This window comes from Fringilla coelebs (assembly GCF_963513975.1).
Source record: "Fringilla coelebs genome assembly, chromosome: 6".
NCBI classification, from domain to species: Eukaryota; Metazoa; Chordata; class Aves; order Passeriformes; family Fringillidae; genus Fringilla; species Fringilla coelebs.
The window spans coordinates 8173819-8193325 of NC_140034.1; the positions used below are offsets into that span (position 1 = coordinate 8173819).

The 19507-nt window shown below is 36.6% G+C and overlaps 1 protein-coding gene across 1 annotated transcript in view; it reads left to right on the forward strand.

Annotated features, from left to right (window-relative positions):
* NUDT14 (nudix hydrolase 14) overlaps window positions 1-19507 on the forward strand; it is a 59536-nt gene that overhangs the window by 15786 nt on the left and 24243 nt on the right. The window contains exon 2 of the mRNA XM_084207178.1: window positions 11666-11709. Coding sequence (XP_084063304.1) covers window positions 11666-11709 — 44 coding nt within the window. The remainder of the gene's footprint in view (window positions 1-11665; window positions 11710-19507) is intronic.

The following is a 19507-nucleotide window of genomic DNA, read 5'->3' on the forward strand; positions in this document are numbered from 1 at the left end:
GGGGAATCATGAGCTGTGGGAATGTGATGTGGACCAAAGCAGTGTTTGCCCTGTGTGCAGCATTTGGAGAATCCTCTTCCTAAGGGGTTGAAAGGTTATTTTGACTGATGAGTGCACAGGATGAGTGCAGGAAGGAGCTCAAGAATATTCAGTGAGAATTCTCATCCACTGTAGGGTCTTGAACTTGCAATGGGTACTTTATATTGAATTTCACTCTGTCTTGAAACAGCTACTACAGACAGACATGATTGATCTAGGTATGTTATGATGAGTGCAGAATTATTGCCCCTGTCTGTCATTAAATATCACTAGTCTGAAATTTCAGTCAGGCCCTTTATCTTGGTAACTCGTCAAAAGGAGCAGCTGCCAGTGGACAAGAAAAGATGAAAACAGGTTTCCTGGAAATGTTTTTAATTCTTTTGGTCTCTCTAAAAAAAAAAAAAAAATCAAAATTAGATAAAATTTATTTTTCTCATAGTTATGTGAGTCTCAGTAAAATTTAGAAGTTTGGAAAATGTTGTCTTTAGTAACTTAGGAGTTTAAATGCCTTTTTCCAAAGGAATTTTCAGGAATTGGTCTCACTTAATTTCACTAACACTCCATCAGGTAGTAGAGCAGAAATAATTCTGTAATCCTAGACAAATATTGCAGTTTTAAGTCCCACTACAGAAATTACATTATTCAATAAAGATGTTTAGATACAGCTGGGGGGTTCTGGGATTTGGCTGAAATTGCAGTGGTCCACAGTAAAGTCTAAATTCAATTCTTCAATTTTTCTAGTGAGGGTCTTAAAGGTGAAGGTTATTGAGTGCTAAAAAGTGCTTTTGTAAATCTCATCTTTTGGAGTTGTTAATGAATTATTATAAATTTGAAGTAGGGCTGTGAACCCATGTCTGTGTTCCCCAGATTAATTTATTACTGAACTACAAAGGCCATGCTTGTTTGTTTGTTTGTTTCCAACTGCAACAATATGTAATAATTTATACAAATAAGGAAAACTCCAGAAAAACTACTGAGGCACAGAACACCCAGGAGTTCTCAGCAGCCTTTGGCTGAGGTATTTCCCTGGCTTTTATTCTCTGAGCTGGAGCCAGCAGATGTGCATCCTGGACCTTTGTTTCTCAGCCCCTATTGTAGTTATTGCAAATTGAGTGAGATTTTTTTTCTTAAACAATATCAGAAAAAATATTGGTAAGAGATTAGAGAAAAGGCCTTTGGTGGGGAGGTTTTCAGCAAGTATGGGTGCAAGTGTGAGATGTGTAATACATCTGTTTGAAAATACAGCCCTTATTTACAGTAAAGTATTTTGCTGTCACATTAGCTGAATGCAGTTTCCAAATTACATTATCTCTGTTAAAACTTCTTTTGTTATTAGGAATATTTTTCTTATCGACATCCAGTCAAAGTTAAAAGTTTTATGTTTTCCTGTAGTGTTCTAGAAAAACTAGTGTGAGTAATTTCGGAAGTATGGAAGGTGGATGTTCCTTTTATCCCTGCAAAATTAGAAAGTGTGTTACAAACTTCAAAGGGAAAATACAGTTTAGTGAAAATGGCGAAATACATGCAGCAAAGTTCAATTATATAAAAGGAATTTATGTAAAAGAACAGTTCAGTATTCACTTTTAATTTTATCAGTTGCATACAAGGAGAAAGGAATCTGAGGACTACCTGTTAGCAATTGGTTCCTTTGTACAGAATTGGATTTAACTTAATACTAGGAAATCCCCATCTGTATCTCAATTTATAACCTTAAATTATATGCTGACTTGGCAGTAAAATGATGTGAGAAAAGTCCTAAATCTGACCTTTGTGCATATTGTGTTTCTCAATGTCCTTATTCTTTGTAGTATAGATTTCAGTGCACTGCAGTAGATTTGCCTTGGAATAAAGTGTGTTTGATCTGTACATGCAATTGTTCCTGATAATTATGTATATTCAAAACAGAAAAACAAGGTGAGAAAGGAGATTTGATTGTGTTTAATGTACTTATATATGCTTAATTCTCATGTTTTATAAATTTCATTCAAAGGTAAGCGATCTTAATGATAGCTGAATGCCAAGGTAAACTGCAGCAACTCCATTGTTGAAAAGTACACACAAAAAAACAAACTGTGACCTGAAAAGTAAACTTCCAGAGGATTATAGGAGAAAGTTTACTTACACATCAGGTATCTTAGTTGTAATTGTTCCGGCAGTTGATGTACATAAAATGAACAAAGTGGCTTGGCCCAGTATTGCATTAACAGTTGAATAAATTAATGCATTCTCCATTGTTTACTTTACCTCCCAAAGTGTGAAAAAATTGCACCTTTGAACAGTAAACTCTATTGCTATAACCATCTGTTTGCAGTTTCATTACACACTCCTACCAGAATAACCTTCTCTTTGAAGAGAAAATTGATATGGGTTGTAAAAATTACGGTCTCTGACCTTAGGTTTTATGTCCCTTGAGGTATCCCTGGTGTGGTCTCCACTGGTAGATGTTAAGGTTTCTTCAAGAAGTACCTTTATGTCTTCCAGCTAATTTCAGATAAGAAGCCCATGCATCAAAGAGTTGGCTGTCACACAGAGCTGAGCACTCCAGTCTCTTGTTCAAGCCTTAAAATGAGCTGAGTGAGACCCCAGCAACTTTGTCCTGCCCTGCCCAGAACTGCTGGACATCTGGCATGATGTCCTTTAGTGTAAAGGATGTTTTGTCTGCATGGACTTTACTAGCTCAGTCTTACTTCTGAAACTGTTCATGTTGTCAATTAAAGCCAATTAGCAGCACTAGTATTTAGCTTCAGGTAGAATGTTCACTTTTAATTCTGTTAAAATGTCATCAGTTTGTGTAATTTTGGGTGCATACTCTACAAGGGCACTAAACTGAGTAATTTCCAACTGAAATACTTGAATAGGGAAGTTAAAAACTGAAAAATGCCATTATTTGTAATCATGATGCTTTTAAAATAAACACTCTGGATAGTTTAGTAATGAAATATTACAAGCTTTGTTTAAAAAGCAAACACTCCCCCCCTTCCTCTTGAGCTTAAACAGTGGCTTGTTTAAAAAACCCAGTAAAATTCCATAACACTTAAACTCTTTTGAAGTAGTTTTTCAACATCAGCAAGTAATTCTGCAAATTGCTTTTGAAGATGAGGCTTCATTTGCTCCAGCGTGTGCAGTCTGATGGAGTGGATTAGTGGGTGTGGACTGAAATGGTAATTTGGGCTTTTTTGTGTGCCTATGTCTCCCTGTAGAACACTCCCTATCACACACATCTCTGTCCTCCTGGAGTAGTTGTGAGAGGACCAAGGCTGTTCTGTTTAATAGTCACTGCTGAGGACTTGCAATCTGTGTGATGGCATTGCATTCATGTTGACTAATAATTTTTCATTATTAGTTTTTCACTTTCATTCTACTAAATAATTTTTTTCATCTTTTTTTTTTTTTTTTTTTTTTTAAGAGCAAAAAAAAATTTTTTTGATAAGGTGAGTTCCCAGAACCAGCCCACACAAATATCAGTAGTGGGGTAAGGGTAAAGATGGTGGGGTAGGAAAAGGGGCAGCGTGGTTTTTACACTGTTTTGGGACTGCATCCCAGGACAGAGTGACTTCAACTTTGCATTTGAATTAGTATTATGTAATAAGAGAGCCCAGCATAAGACAGTTCCCTAATACTGGGATGTGTACATTCTAAAGGAAAAAAAAAGGTCACTCAACTAATGCAAATTGAAATTATTTTATTGATTTTAATAGTTTTGTAACTCAGTTCATGGTTTTATGCTAGCTGGAAGTGCTTCCTTCCATTTTGAAAGATAATGTAGAACTTTCTATGAAGTCTGTAATTATATAAAAAGAAGACAGCACTCTCCCTGCTTGCTACAAATCAAACCTTTCAAGTAGACAAAAAAAATGATGATAAGTCATTATTTCAAACAGATTTCAGATGTAAAGTAGTCTATTCAAGACCGGGTTTTTCTTTTAGATGAAAAAGTTGAATATTAAATGTTCTTGAATTTTTGACTGTTCATTTGCAATTTTTTTATGGATAAAGATTTTTAGATACAGCATGGTAGTTCTTTGGCTTCTGTATACAAAAATCCACCTCGCTGACTCATTAATCCAATAAAAATATTCAACAGGAAGCAATAAAGCTTTTAAAGTGTACTGTATAGGTATCAAATAGGTATTTTATTGTCATCAGGAGTCCAAACTTGCTTTAGCTGTCTATCTCAGTTTGATTTCTGTTCTTCATACAGGTTTCACAGCATTGTGATGACTACCACTGCTTTATTTCTTAAAAAAAATTTCAAACTTTGTATTTTGAGGATGATTTTTTTTAATTCACATAATTTTTGTATGTGAAAAAATGCTGAAAATACTATGACAAATGTTCAGACAATGCAAGGTTATTTGGTGACTAATTGTCTCTGATAGTGAAGTGAAAAGAATAAAGTCCTGAGTTTCTGCAGGCACATCATTGTGGGCACTGAAAAGATTTTGTATTGATTCTACAGAACATAGAGTTCCAGCATTAATAATTGAGCTCATGAGAAATTGTTTACATTAGGTTATCAATGCTCATATGTTGCCACTGAAAACCACTGTAGATGTGACATCAGGTTCCATTAGGCTGAAAAAGAAACATAACAAGGAAGCCTCAACTGGTAGCAGCACTTCTTCAGTAGTGAGAGGAGAAAGGAAGGGGAAGGTTCATTTGCAGAGGGATGAGGACATAACTTTTATGGCTTTACCACAGGGGAAATCCACTCACAGGGGACCCCACAGGGTCTGGGACTTGAAAAGCAGCAGCTAACACAAATCTTTCCTGTTCTAGAACTATATCTTTTATAAACCAAAAATGTCGGAATTACTGAGTTGCTTTTATTGCAAATTTATCTCTTGACAGCTTTTACTGGTTATAAAAAGGTGAATATGAATGAAAAGCATTAAGCTGAGACACTTAAGGAAATAAAGGTGGCAGGAGGTAGCAGGAGCTGGCTGTGTTGGTGCAGATTTTTGTCTTCATGAGTCAGTGACTTGACTGCTCATGTGGATTAACCTGACAAAACCCCATCTAATAAAATGAGAAGTTCAGTGTTCTCTTGCTATGAAGATCTGGGCAACGAGTAGACACCACAGTAGAATGCACGGTGAATTTCCAGATAGAGGCATTGCTTTGCACATTGGTACTAAACTGTGTGAATACATTTGTAGAAGATTGGTTGAATGTGAAAATAAGTGCAATAGAAAAACAAGTTTTACACTTTTTGAAAGAAAACCCTCAAAGCTTTAAAAAAATTTTTTGAGAGCAGAAAAAAAGCAAAAAATTGATTATTCCTCTAGGGAGTTTTACTGCTTTGGTCCATGTAAATCTTTAAACAGGGACCTCACTCTTGCTTGACTTTGCTGATTCTGGTTTAGGACCATTATTTGCCAATTAATTTTCTTATCTGTTTTTCTGCACCTATAGTGTAATTATTTTATTACATGAAGAATGCTCAATATCCCTTTGTATTAAGGACATTAACTGCTTTTGTGTCTTAGGAGTGTGGAAACAGAGTAAATGGAGCAATGAGGACAGAGTTATTTTTATGTTATAATTGCTTCAACTCCTCCAGTTGGATTTTTTTCACAAATATGGAACATTTACTTCTTGGGTGACTGCTTTAAACCCAATCCAAATGGTAGAGACTGGAGGATCATGACTATTGTTTGTCATTTTAACCCTCATAACCAGTGCATGTAGCTTATCTAAATCATAATGTATTTGTCTTAACTGCCTCTGTTTGTTTACATCAACTTTTGTCTGGGCTCTAACTGAATTGTAAGATCATTGAACAGGAACTGTTCCCACTATATGTGTTTAGTGCCTTTCACAATGGGTCGCCAAACCTCATGTTGTCTCTCCTGTAATGTAAACAGAAAGAAGTTAATCATTGTCATGGACAGATTTCTTTCTCTTTTAGTGCTATATGTGATGTTAATTTGCTTATTTTGGACATATTTTGAACATATGTCTCCTGCATTTTAAGTGATATGCCTGTGTGGTCTGTTACCTTTTTTTTCAAAAATATGTAATACAAGGTTCAAAACCTTTTTACTGAGGTGCTTTTGGTGTATTTTACAGTTCTTGGCCACTTGGATTTTCTCTGCCCAAGCAGAAGTGGATAAACGTGGGAGATGACATAAGGCAGTGCCTTTAATTTGATAACTTTTTAATTTTTTAGATACTTGTATAAGGCAAATAATACAGGAGAAACTTTTAGTAGGTTTTGGGTGGAGATTATTTCTCCTTCACTTCTGTGTTGTCTGTCCAGAACTCATTTCAAGGAGTCATTACATAAGTGACAATCAAAGTTTTGTTGAATAAATCTCCCAACAGAGGAAATCTGTTACTGTAAACCTGTGTGTGGAGGATTTATTTTATACACCCTTGTGTGATGTTGTGAAAAAATTATTACACAAAGTTAAAGGAAGCATTAGAGCAGTTTTGTGAGTGTTCTTTCACTTGTTACACCAACATGTTTTTGGCTTACTCTTCAGAATAAAACTTCTAACAAAATCTAAGAAGAATAGGCCTTTAATTGCACATGTTTAAAACATACATGTAATGCAGTTTGTCTGCAGCTGTTTCAGAAGCTGTGAGTTAATTCTTTTAAACCTCTCTGTGCAGCTACAGAACTTGAGCACTGCTTCATTGAGATGAGGCAGATCAGAGCAGATCAGTGCCCAGAAAAATCTCAGCCTTTTTTCTCAGGTAGCCAGCTATGACATAGTGCTTCTATATTATGAGAAATAGTGAATATTTTTTTCACATTCACCATCTCTGTGTGATTCATGGTTTTTCAGACTTCTGCTGTGTCAGCCCTTAGTCTGGCACTGTACCAAGGTTACTCTAAGCTGTGTGCCATGGACTACAGCATCCCTGTCCTTTCTCTTCCTCACCTTGAAACTCAGTAGCATTTATAACTGGACTACCACAGCTCTAATTAAATTAAATTAAATTAATTATGAAAAGGATCTTATTTTTTTGGAAGATTCTTGGAATGATCCTTGAGGAAAGGCCTACACCTCTCTCTCTAAATTGTATTTAAGTACTTATTCCTTCCATTTGAAAAAGCTGCATCTGCAGAGAAATTGTGAGTGTCCGGAGGGCTGTAGACCACAGCAAGACTGAGGGGATTGGTTTGTTTGAGTTGGGGGTGTTTTAAAAGCCCAGCAGTCAGTGCCAGTGAATGTTTCTTTCTACATCATTAGCACAGCAAGTCCTTTTTCTCTTCTTTATTGGCCTGCCTGGGCTAAGTCTTAGGCAAGTTCCTCTAGCAAGCAAGAGTTATCCTTTAGGCATTCTGGCAGTGATTTGACCTTGCTCTTCAGATATTTTATTGCCTCAGGTGGTGGACAAAAGCAAAGGACAGCAATATCCCTGGCACAGTGATTCTTAAGGCATTTTAGCTAGAGGGCATGTGACAAAAAGAATGGTATTTTGATAGGCTGCAGACAAGTCCAACTTATCCGTTGCAGACAGTGTGAAGAGACTTCTGTTTGTAATTATGGCACTGAGCTGGTGCAGGAAGAGTCTAAAGAAAATTATTTCAAGGATGGTAGCAGGACAGAGAATGTGAAGATCAAGGATGGGTGATATAAACAGCTCTGCACAGGTAGGAGTCGCATCTACTAATACTGCAGCCACTGTCAACACTTGTCTAGCAGAGAGCACTTGGCCTGGTTGTCCTGCAATCACTTGAACCACAAGGCAGTGAGTCTCCTTGTGCAGGCTGTCAGGCTGGGAGCGAGCTGATGTTAATTCTGATTAAGTCACCAATACCATTAGCAAGTCAGTCTTACAGACAATATGGTCTTGTGACATACTTTGCACACTCAGGAAATGGCTATTTGTGCTTGCTTTTTAGAGTTGAGGAAGGACCATGTTTAATTTGGGTGCCTTTTGGGGGCACTGTCTTTTGCCACTCTTTGGTGCCTTTTGCCAGACTTGGAAGAGTGTTCTGGGGAAGTGTTGCTGTGTGCTTTCTCTGTTCTTAAATTTTAGAGACAGGTTGCCAGGCAAGATGGACATCTTGTCTGACCTGGTATGGCTTTCTTATGCAATTAGTACTTATGTAAGTGATCTGTCTTCTGTGTAATGTGAAACGAGGTTGTCTCACATGCTGCCTCTCCTGGAATACAGCTTTATTAATTTACACATACTATATGCACTAGTTGAATGTTGCAACATCACAGAACCTGATCACTGAGCACAGAACTAGAGTGTGATTACTTTGTGATTAAAGATTTACCAAATCGATTATGTGTTACACAAGGTTGTTGCTGTATCAGAACTGCTATTCTGAACAGATTAAAACTAATGTAAAGTACTTCTGACATATTTATCTTTATAAACATCACAGGACATATTACCTGTTTGAAGCATAATTTTTTAAATCTTTCTCAAATGTCATAAAATAATTCTTTCTCCTTCCTGTCATCAGTGCTTAGATCTCCCAGCAATCAGTTATACTCAGTTCTCACTGCATTGAGAGATACTGTGATTGTTCCTTATTAGACATTGGAGGGTGGATTACTCGTAATAATGCAATCACATATGCTTATTAAAATGAAAAATGTTAAGGGTTTGAGAGAGCCTTTGTGTTTCACAAAAAGATACTTCTCTTTTTCAGGAATGATGTTGACCACTGATAAATTTAATATTGCAGCTGTCTGTAACTGTGCAGAGCTTTGTCAAAGACCAGGATATATAGAGTGGAACAGTTTAACAACTAATCATAGCCACTTGGCTTTTAAAAGCATGAATCTTGATCAGTTCAGCAAGTAATACTTTTGTCTCTAAGATAAGATAGAGATACTACATGTAGCTTGATCTAGTTGGTTAGAAGCTGCCTGGAATTAATGTTCTGTAAAGTATGTAAAGCAGCATAAGAACCATTGGTAACTGTTTACATGCTATTAATAATTAGCAACCTTCCTACCAGTCTGTTAGGAAAGAACCATGCATTGGGTACAATAGAAACTCAACTCCATTCGGTTGGGTTCAAATTACATTTGACTTCGACAATAGGGCATGAATGGGGCTCATTTGAGTTTCTGCCACTGTAAACAAAGAGATGTTGGAATGTTTCATTTGTTTATTGATTTATTTATTTGGACAGGTGCAACTTGATCATATGAAAAAAAATTTAAATTCAAATATAGGCAGAAAATATCTTAGTAAGCATTGTCCAGTCAGAGTATATGATATTAACCAATGTCTTGACTCAAAATAATTTAGCCTGTGGCTGGTTTTGAATTTGTGTCTTAGAATAATCAAGTCATGTTCTAGAGAAAGTGCTTTACCTGGGCCTAGAAAATGCAGATTTTATTTTCTGATTAATTTCTTTTTAGGTACTAAGTTCCTTCTTTTACTTTCTGCTAAAAATTATGTGCATGTCTGTGAGGTAGGCTCTGTTAATGGTAATAGAGCTCATCCTTGGGAAGAGGTCATTCAGTTCTGATGGATCCCATCTGTATGAGGATGATTCTCTAGGGTGTAATTTTCCTCAGCTATTTGAAACCGTCTCATAAGTGCTCCAAAGCGATCAGGTTCTATAATTTGCAAAATGATGGCAAGAGGAAAGAGCTAGGAAGATTGTTGGTGGGATTGTATGTTAGAATGCAGTATCACAGGACTAACAGTCTAAATTAATGCAGGGAGAGACTTGATTCAGGCTTTTTTTTGACATCTCAAGCAGCTGGACACTTCTCCAAAGTGGACATTACAAAGGGAGAATTGTTGATGGTAGCACCAACAATTATGATTTGGGGCAGGGGAAGGTTACATGCAGAAGACATTAGACTTGGTACAAAGTTTTCTAATTCTTTTGTGATAAATGGAAAATTGCTCAGCAATCTGCTAACAAATCCCACAAATACCTTGCTTACAGGTAGAAATAAACCTACAGAAAGATTGAGCTGACCTTGCCCATTTAATTCCCGAAATTATCTTACCATACAACACAGCCCATGTTGCAGCTGTGTATTGTATCATAGTCCTATCAAAGTTGTTCCTCTGTCTCTCAGCAGGTGGAATGAATTGGATATACACTCAGATTTGGAAGCAATGGCTTTAATATTTCAGTTCACACTAAGAATTTGCTGTCTTTATTTCCCTTTCAACATTACATTGCATTTAAACAATGCCAGGGCTTCTCCTGTAACGCACACGTTGGATTCCTGTCAGTGCTAACAGAAGGTATGTGCACACCCCAATGGAAGCACGGATTAGAGTTTCTCTTGAGGTGAACAACTGTTTATAATTAGAGTTGTGGGAATGAAGGAAAACCCAGCTAGCAAGCAAACAGTCCCTCTTCCAAAAAGCTTGGTAAACTCATAAAGCTCAGGGGCTTAATCTCTGAACCAGAGTGCTTGTTATCTAATCCCCACCAGCTGTTGTGTACTTGGTAGCCATGACATCTGTAATAGAGCTGAAGGGCCTGTCTATATTGGTTGGCACCTTTACTCACCAACTGAACTTGATTCTTCTCTCATTGCTCACATTTACCTGCTTTAAATCATTAACCAGTTGCTCAGGGTTTGATCATCCATTTAACCATACTTCATAATAGAAGTCAAGTGCTGCTTTTCACATTAAGCATATTTTAAGTGTGTAGGTCTTCAGCAGGTCTCATTTTTGTGTTGCTTATAAGAAAAAGGTATCAACCACAAGAATTTCCTCTGGTTTCAAACTGATTCCTAACACAGACTTAAAACCAACCTGGGAGTGAAATCTCTGGAGTTGTATTTGACTGAAAAACACCATCACACTTCCAGTAAACAGAGTAAAGAATTATGTGCATCTCCATTAACTGATGTGTATGACTTTCTATAGGTAACTATAGAAGCTATAATATAAATGTAAGCAAGGTATGTGTGTGTTCATTATAATTGTGAAAGAACACTTGTTTTCAGAGATCACTGTCAGCTATGCTATAGTGGATATTGTTCTTCTTAAGCTGGCAGAGGACAGGAATTGGCCCATCTTGAGAAAATTGGCCATTTTATGTCTCTCAGTTCTTGAGTGAGTGCTGTGATTTCAAGCCTGCTGGGAGAGAGTGCCCTCAGCACCACCAGCAGCGTAGAGGAACAGCTGCTGTGCAGAGTGGGGTGTGACCCCTTCATGCTAGGTGTGGATAAACTCCTATTTTGGTCCTTGTTAGGGACCAAAGGGTCCTTATAAGGGGTTAGAGGGAAGGTGTCCTGTTCCTGGCTCCCACATGGGTTTAATTAGGAGGTAAGGGCTGAGCTGTTCTCCAGGTAAGAGCATTTCTGGACATGGAAGAACATACCTGTGGGTTATTTTACTGGTTAAAACAGAGCTGTTTGTGGCTTCCTGGCACCAAGGATGGTTAGACTGGGCAGCTGAATTTGATGCTGTGGCCAAAGCTGGGCCTGAAGTCTGCAATAAATGTCTGCTAGCTGTCATCATATTATTGTGGGTCTAAGATTTTGAACTGTCCTAAGACAGCTCCAGTGTCTGTAATACTAACTGTCAAAATCCAGAATACTGACCTCATAAATAAAACTAACTATACTAAGTTTTCAAAGAAATGCCTCTCAAGTTTTGTTAAATGTCATTATAGTAATTTTTCGATTGGACTTAATTTGATTTTTAATTTTTTTCCCTCCAGAATGGCACTAAGAAGTTCTGGGATTTTATGAGGACACATGACAGGTAACAATGGCATCACATTATTTCCCATTGTCTTCCTGTTGTATTTCATACTGTATTCTTTTTCATTGGTGAAGTGTTGTTGATGTTTTCTTTCCTCCAATTTCCTCTTCAATTCTCACTTGTGTAATACTAGCCAGTGGTTCTCTACTGTTCAAGATAGAATTAGCAGAAATGTTAAAATCTCCTTGTGGTTTATTATGTTTTCAGTAAGTTTTGTCTTTGCTTGACTGTTCCAGTATTAGAGGTTTAACACATAATTGTGCATTAACACATTATTGTGCACATTATTTGCACATTACATTATTAACACATTATTGTACATTTTAATGATTACATAGAAGATGGAACTGAACGTTTGGATTGTATGAAATCCTCTTTGTTGAGTGGGAATTTATTGCCTGAAAGAAGGAGTTTTTTCTGTCTTTACAAATGTATTTATCTGATCAGTGAAGAAAAGCAATTAACTCCTGACTTCAAAAATCAGTTCATACAAGATTATAACAAATAAGGTGTCTATAAAATAGACCAACTCTCAGTGTTATTAAAAACTAAAATATTTATATGTCTTTTGAAAGTATTAATATTTAATCTGTTTACTGAAAATTCAGACACTAGAAGATAAAAATAAAAGGCAAGGGTAACAACTAACAACTTTATCCAAAAAAAAGCTTTTCTAAATCTATTAAATGTAAAAAATGTAGCAAAACACTAAAATAAATTGTGACATAACCAGAACCACATCAAGAGATGTGTTTTTTGTGTGCATTAAATAACTAAAATCAGCTGCATTTTGGGAAATTTTTCTCTGCTGGAGCCCTCTAAGTCCTACCATGAGTCTTTTTGTGACATGAGTCTTTACATGCATGTGGGTGCCTGGGAAGGATATAAAATTCTAGAAACACTTTTTATCTATGTAAAGATTATGAAGGTAAAATTTTCAGGAAAATTGGGGAAGTATTAGTTGGATTAAAAATGCCTGTACTGCTTGAGAATGAGGACAGAAAAGGGAGTGATATTTCAATACTGAACTTCACACTTGCTTTTGGAATTTGCCTGGAAGACAGTTCTGTCTTTGCACTTTGTCTGTCCATATGGGCATGTGCCTGAATTTATGATGGCAGATACAAAGGCTGAAATGATAATTGATTGCTGGAAATTTAATATATTCCCATTCAAGCAAATGAATCCAGCCTCAAGTCACAGTGCTGAGAACATGACTTCCAGATGAATTTATAAGACTATTTTTGTTTAAACTTTAGTTTATCACTGTGTGATAATGTGTGAATATATGCAACTAACTCAGTGGGGTAAGTATTAAAGGATCAGTTTTCCATGAACTTCTTGGGAACAGTATTTCTGAAGGACTTTTGTGGACATTTTTAAAATAGTTGAGAACATAACTTTATAAAAAGGCTATGGCCACATGTCATGCCAGTCATCTCTGGTCACATAACATTTGTTAGCTTCAATGCACAACAGCTGCCACCCCAACTTATTAGTGACTACTGTTGAACTGCAGAATGTCTAACACTCTTTCACAAGGAAATTCATTGCAGCTTCTGACACCAAAGGTAGTAATGTGAACTTCCTGCATAGGAAATCCATGGGTTTACATAAATTTTTTTTTTGTGAATAGGAAGGCAGTTATTACCCAATACATTAGTCAGACTCAAGATCCCTTATAATACTTTAAAGCTCTACATTTTGATGTATTTTAATAGCTGTGATGCTTATTATATGGAAAAGTCATGTTAACTAGTTCCTGAAGATTTTAAAGGACTTCATGCTGAGAGAGCTCTTACAGGTTCATTACTGTCAATGAAAGATAAATATTGAAGAAGAGGAGAGGTTTCTGGGACACAGTTCTCTTGGTCAGGATTTCCTGGTGTGTGTATGTCTGCTTGAAGAAGATTGTAGATGTCTTCCAGAATTGAGATCCCTTTTTCATAATACTTTTTCATAAGTATTCATAGCTTACTACTGAGGGAAGTGCTGTAAGACTGTTAAATGCTCCAAATATCTGTCATAGGGCTGTTTACCTGAACTGAGCATGTTCTGTAAAGATCTGTAAAGAGCACGTGTATATTTTATATATTTACATAGAATTGATATGTATTACAAATTTAGTGATGATGAATTAAAAAAACAACTGTGCAATCCCATAAAACCAGACATTGTGCCTAACCCATGTCTTTATTTGTCATCCTCTTTCAGCAGCACAAGTTAAACATGTTTAATGCATGGTAGTGAACTGAGAGCTTGTGTGCTGGGCTCCTTTGGGACTCTAGTGTTCTGTCTCATTTCAAATTAGGTCAATATAAGCCAATATTTAATAGATTTGTATCAGAAGATACAGGAAAATATTTACCAAGAGGGATGAAGTTATTGTTGTATAAATGTGTCCTTTCCAACTGTTCAGATGAACAGCTGATTAAATGATACTTAGACAAAAGCACAAGGGCTGCAGTAGTCTCTTCATTTGCCTTAGATGTGAGTCATCTTTTAAAATCTCACTATATGTTGCAGTAGGGCAAGATCATTTAACCATATTTAGTCTGGTGGTGTAACTCTAGCACAAGATAAAATAGCAAAATTGGTATTACTTTTCCTTTTCTTCCTTTTATTTCTTTTCTTTCCTTTTGTTATTGCAGATCTGGGCACGAGTCTCCAGTAGGTAGTTCATGAGCTTTCTTAAGATCAAGATCATTGAGAACTAGACATCAATCCTGAAGTCACTTCTGTAATTTATGTTGAACAAATAATTGCTTACTCCCTATCCCTCCCTGCCACTTAAAGACAAAAATAGTTATGTGCAGTTTATTACTGGTCACAGAATAAACTGTGTTAAGGCAAACCTTCAGAATTCGAGCTGTCAGAAGTCAACTGTGTGTCAGCATAGACTAAAGCAGCGTTTCTTACCATATTTAGGTTTAAATTCTAATAGACAGATCCATGACACAAGGACATACCTATGGACAGTAGTTTTTTCCTGGAATGCTTTGCCCAGAATCTCCATCCTTAGGGAAATCCAAACCTTGACTGGACAAGGCTCTGAGAAATCAGGCCTAACTTAGAAGTTATAGTGGCTTTTGACAGAGTGGATGAGATGATTTCCAAAAGTCACTTACATCCTGAAGGATTCTATGATTTTACAAGAATATTAAATATTTAATGAGTGTTACTATTTCCATCTGAAAACTGTCAGAAATTTGTAAACTTGTCAAGGAATCTGTCAATTCATAAGCCATTTTTCTATTGGAAAATAATGAGCTTACTATTGTCCTGTGGAGTTAGATTTAAGTTAATCTTTCTTTGAAACATGCAGATGAATATTATCAGAGCTCATTGGAAGGTTTTACAATGTCATTTGAAACAGCAATGAAGTTTACTAAAAATAAAGAGAAGTAAAAATCCTTGACTACCTCTTCTCCACTGTAATTATTGAACAAGTTTATTGAGGTATTGCTCCTAAGAGTTACATAATTTTGGCCTGTTGTGTCAGGCACACAGCAAAAGATGCTTTCTGCAGTTATGCACTGCTTACTTTTCTAATTAAGTGTAATTTTCACTTTAATACTCAAGATGATGTGTTTGGTCATTATTAAAAATATCCTGATGAAAATCAGGCAGAGTGCAAGTAATGAAAATTTAGATACAAGGTTTATTTCAAGATTGTTTTTAGGCTTGGGTCTGTCAGAACTGGTTAGCAATTTGTGGGGGTGTGATTTGTGGGCTGGTAATTTCTTTAAGGGCTCTGCTTTTAAAAATGAAAGTCTTTATCAGGAGAACACTTTCCTTCTGCGAATTTGTGGTGATTTTCTGTTAGAAATAGAAACATATTTAATTTTTCAGAGTAACCATCGATACCTGTAACAAAAAAATATTCTCTAAAAGCAGACTCAGGTTACAGTTATATTCTCCCTCATCCTAATTTTGCTATATATAGTACAGTAAGAGCCTGAAATGTAATACTTAAGTTCTACATTCATCTACTTTATAAAGCAATAGACCACATTCGTTTCAGGTTTCAGCAGCTCCCCTTAAACAGATTCAAGGCTTTTAAAAGGCATAATTTGGGAACAGATGAAGGTCAGTGTACAGTCATGTGCTCCCTTCTGTGCTTTGAGTAATAACCCTTGAGAACAGGGACACAACTGTACCTTTTCCTAGTTTACAAAACAAAATTATGTCTACCTCTCTATGTGAAAGTATGAAAAATTCACTGTAAAGTTCACTGCATTTAAAAGAGCACAAATTTAAGGAGACTGAATTGTGTGCAAGATGGCTATGTGATTTCTTCTCAACTCTGAAAATATCATGTGATGGATAAAAAGCATTTGGACTAAAAAACTTGCAACTCTACCAGTGCATTTTACCCCATTTGTGCTGCATTTTTACCTGCAAAAACATGTCACAGTGACTCAGCAGTAGCTCCCGACTTAAAAATTCTTCATGAAAAAAGCTGAAAGTTTATTCTTATATTCCTGCTTTGTAAGATTTGCCTTTTGTGGGTGTACCACTCGTCAGTTTTTCTAGGTCTGGATTGAAGGCACTTGAGACAGTAATTTGTGTTTGGATTTAAGTGTTTATTATTTCTTATCAGTGAAACAGTCTTATTACTGTGAGTTTGGCAGCTTTTCATTAGCAAGGCACAAAATGGCTAACAATCTTTTGTTACAAGGTCTTTTAAGACTAAACTGTCCAATTAGGAACTGACACTTAGATTATTCTCCCTTTTAACCCAATAACTGATCCCACAAAGCTGCAATGGGGACTTTTCTGCCCAATTACAAAATACCACCCAAACCCATGAAGAAGAAGGAAGAAGAAACATGAAGAAGAAACCCAGGATGACACCCTGTGCCCTCCACCTTGCTTCCATCCACAACATACTAAAAATCCCAAACCCTAAATTTCTCACCAAGTGACACATCTACACTACTCTCTATAATCTATTTCACACTGTTGTGGGTTCTGGTCTATCTTGAAATCTAGGAAACTTTCTCCATGAATGAGGGTCAAAGTCAGTGCTCCCCTGGGGGTCAGGACACCCCAGAGCAGACAGAGAAATATTCCCAGTGCCCTGGGTTTCCACAGCCTTTTTGTTTTTTCAAGTAAAGAGATTAACTTGTTTCACATTTCAAAAATTAATTCCTAATCTAATTTGCTTCTCAGAAGAAATGACTTTACCCTTTATCTATTACAAAGACAGCTGAAAAGTGTAGAGGCAACCTCCAGCTCTGCTTGTTCCCTCCGGCAGGTGCCAGTCCTGCAGGCAAACAGGAGGAGGTTCTCCAGGCAGGTTAGGAATGAGCATAACTCCAAAGGAGGAGGTGCAGGTGTGGAAGCTGTGTGCTGTGCAGTTCCCTGGCCAAGGACAGAGATCAGGAGGTCCTGCCCAGGGCACTGAGGATCACAGCCCAGCAGCTGTGGCTGTATCCCAGCCCTGGCCATGGGACCAGCCAGGGTGGTCACCAAAGCTGGGCCAGTGGCCTGCAGGAGCCAGGGGTGCTATTCTGGCTCAGTCGCAGGAGCAGGCAGCTATGGAGACAGGGTGGAAGTCATGTGCCCTGACCACATTATAGGAGTGGATTAAATCCCTTCTCCTATTTCATATTCCTGATCATTTGGGCTTTATGGAAACTTAATCCTGTATGTATTTTTCTGGTTTATGGCCTAGTGTATTATAAGACAGCATGAAATTTAACTCAGATGCTTCCTTTGTGCAAGAATAATCACAGTAGCTTTAAAATACAGCTTTTTAACATCATTACAGGTAGAAAAAAAGGAAAAAAAGCTTTTCTTGGGTGGCATATGTGTTTTACTTTCGATGATGTGCTGTTATTCTGTAAACCTTGTCTGTCTTTGTAATGACTCCTCCAGGGTGTCAATGATGTTGAATTTTCTTGATTATCTTCAAAGATAGTGTAGAAGATAATGCACTGTTTAAAATCAACTGGAGATAGTTCAACAAACAAAAATAATGAAAAGTTTGTGGAAATAATAGCTGAGAGAAGGGAATGAGAGCTGGGCATGTTCATGCAAAGGATATCACAATTGAGGGGAGAAATTACCACTTATCATAAAATGTAAAGGAGCATTACAGAACAGGCCAGAATAATTTAATTTCATCAGTAATCAATGACAGAATGAGAAATGATGCGTGGTGGGGAAAATATGTTTAAAATTAAGCACTAAGAAACTGTTTTTACCAATAAGCAATATGATAATCCAGGAAGGCATGTTTTGTAATCACTGTCATTGAAAATGCTCAGGTCTAGGCTTGATATCTGTCTATCAAGGATGTTATCAGGATAATTTTCCTGGTATTAGAAGGAAAAAATGTAGTAGCCTATTAATTTCCTTCAACCCAAGTAATTATATGATTTGTTTGCATACAATATTTGCAAATAAAATGCATTTAATACTGTGTTTTTTGTTGTTAATTTTGGGGGTTTTCTGCAGTGAAGACTTGACAGATCCTCTGCTTTTGTGCCAGCAATTCTGCAGGCATATTTACTGTCTTTTCAAATGAGTTACTATGTTGTTACCTTAGGATCCAATTTAAATAAAAGCATAGGAATGAGAGAAACGTGATGAGATGTTGTAAAGTTATCAGAAAGAAACATGAAGTCATAAATTTTCAGATTCTCATTTCATCTTCTTAAGCATATGATATGAAAGCACCCTATAGCATATAATCTCTTCTCTGCTGTATCACTAAAACAGGGTAAAATGGCAATACAATCTTTATAGAGGGCACTGCTTCATTAGGAAGTAAAATATTTGCCTAATTTTAAGAACAGAATCCACGAAAATTCTTATAACTAGGCAGTACACAAGAATTTTGGCTGGTTAGTCATTAATTTTTGAATGCAGGTTTCTGGTATCCAGATTAGCAGCATCTTGGGTTTTTCACAAGTTTAGGGATTTGATTTTCTAGTGTTTCCAACAATATGCAAAATAAATTAATGTATTCATTCTCTTACAATCACTGAAATCAGAAAGAGTCTTCCCTCTGCTTTCAGGTGATTTTGAAATAAACCTGTTGTGTGTGAAGGGTGCCAGGAATTTGAATATGGCCTAGAGACAGTACCATGGCTTGCACTTGGGATGGGTAAAAATAATCTTAGGAAAAGCTAGGAAATGTTCTGTAGTTGGAGTGTCTGTATTTTAGAATTTTAGCTGAAAATATCTCTTGGAAAAGAGGGAATTATTTAAACCTTATTCTAGAAAATTGAGAAAAATGTGAACAATTGTCAGTTTCATACTGATGGTACTGAGAGTGTGCAGTTGTACCTGGCAAAAAGTTGTGTTATGCACATCATACTTGGATGTTGGTAGGTAATAAACAAAGTTGCTCATTTCCCTCACCTTAGTGCAGAACTCTTGAACTTTTTTGTTTTGTGAGCTGTCCTTGAAACCTGATGGTTTTTTAAATCTTTGACTTCTGCCATTTCAGAATGGAATAGAGACATACTTAGGCTTTTTAGGTAGATTATTTATTGGTCTTACTGTGTGATAGCACTTATAAATGGCAGTTTCACAAATAATTAGGAATTGGAACAAAAGCCCATCAGGCTCTGACATCTGTTGCGCATAATTCCCATAAAGCTGTATTTAATCAAATAAGTTAGCATAAAACCTGAATTTATTTATTAAAATATTTTGTTGAAAGAATCCCATTGAGATGCAATGTGTCATTTCTAAGGGTATCCTGGGATACTGGCCAAGATATGACACTTCAGGAATGTTATTGAGAGCAGTGTGCTTTGATGTCTCATTTATTTTGCAGTTG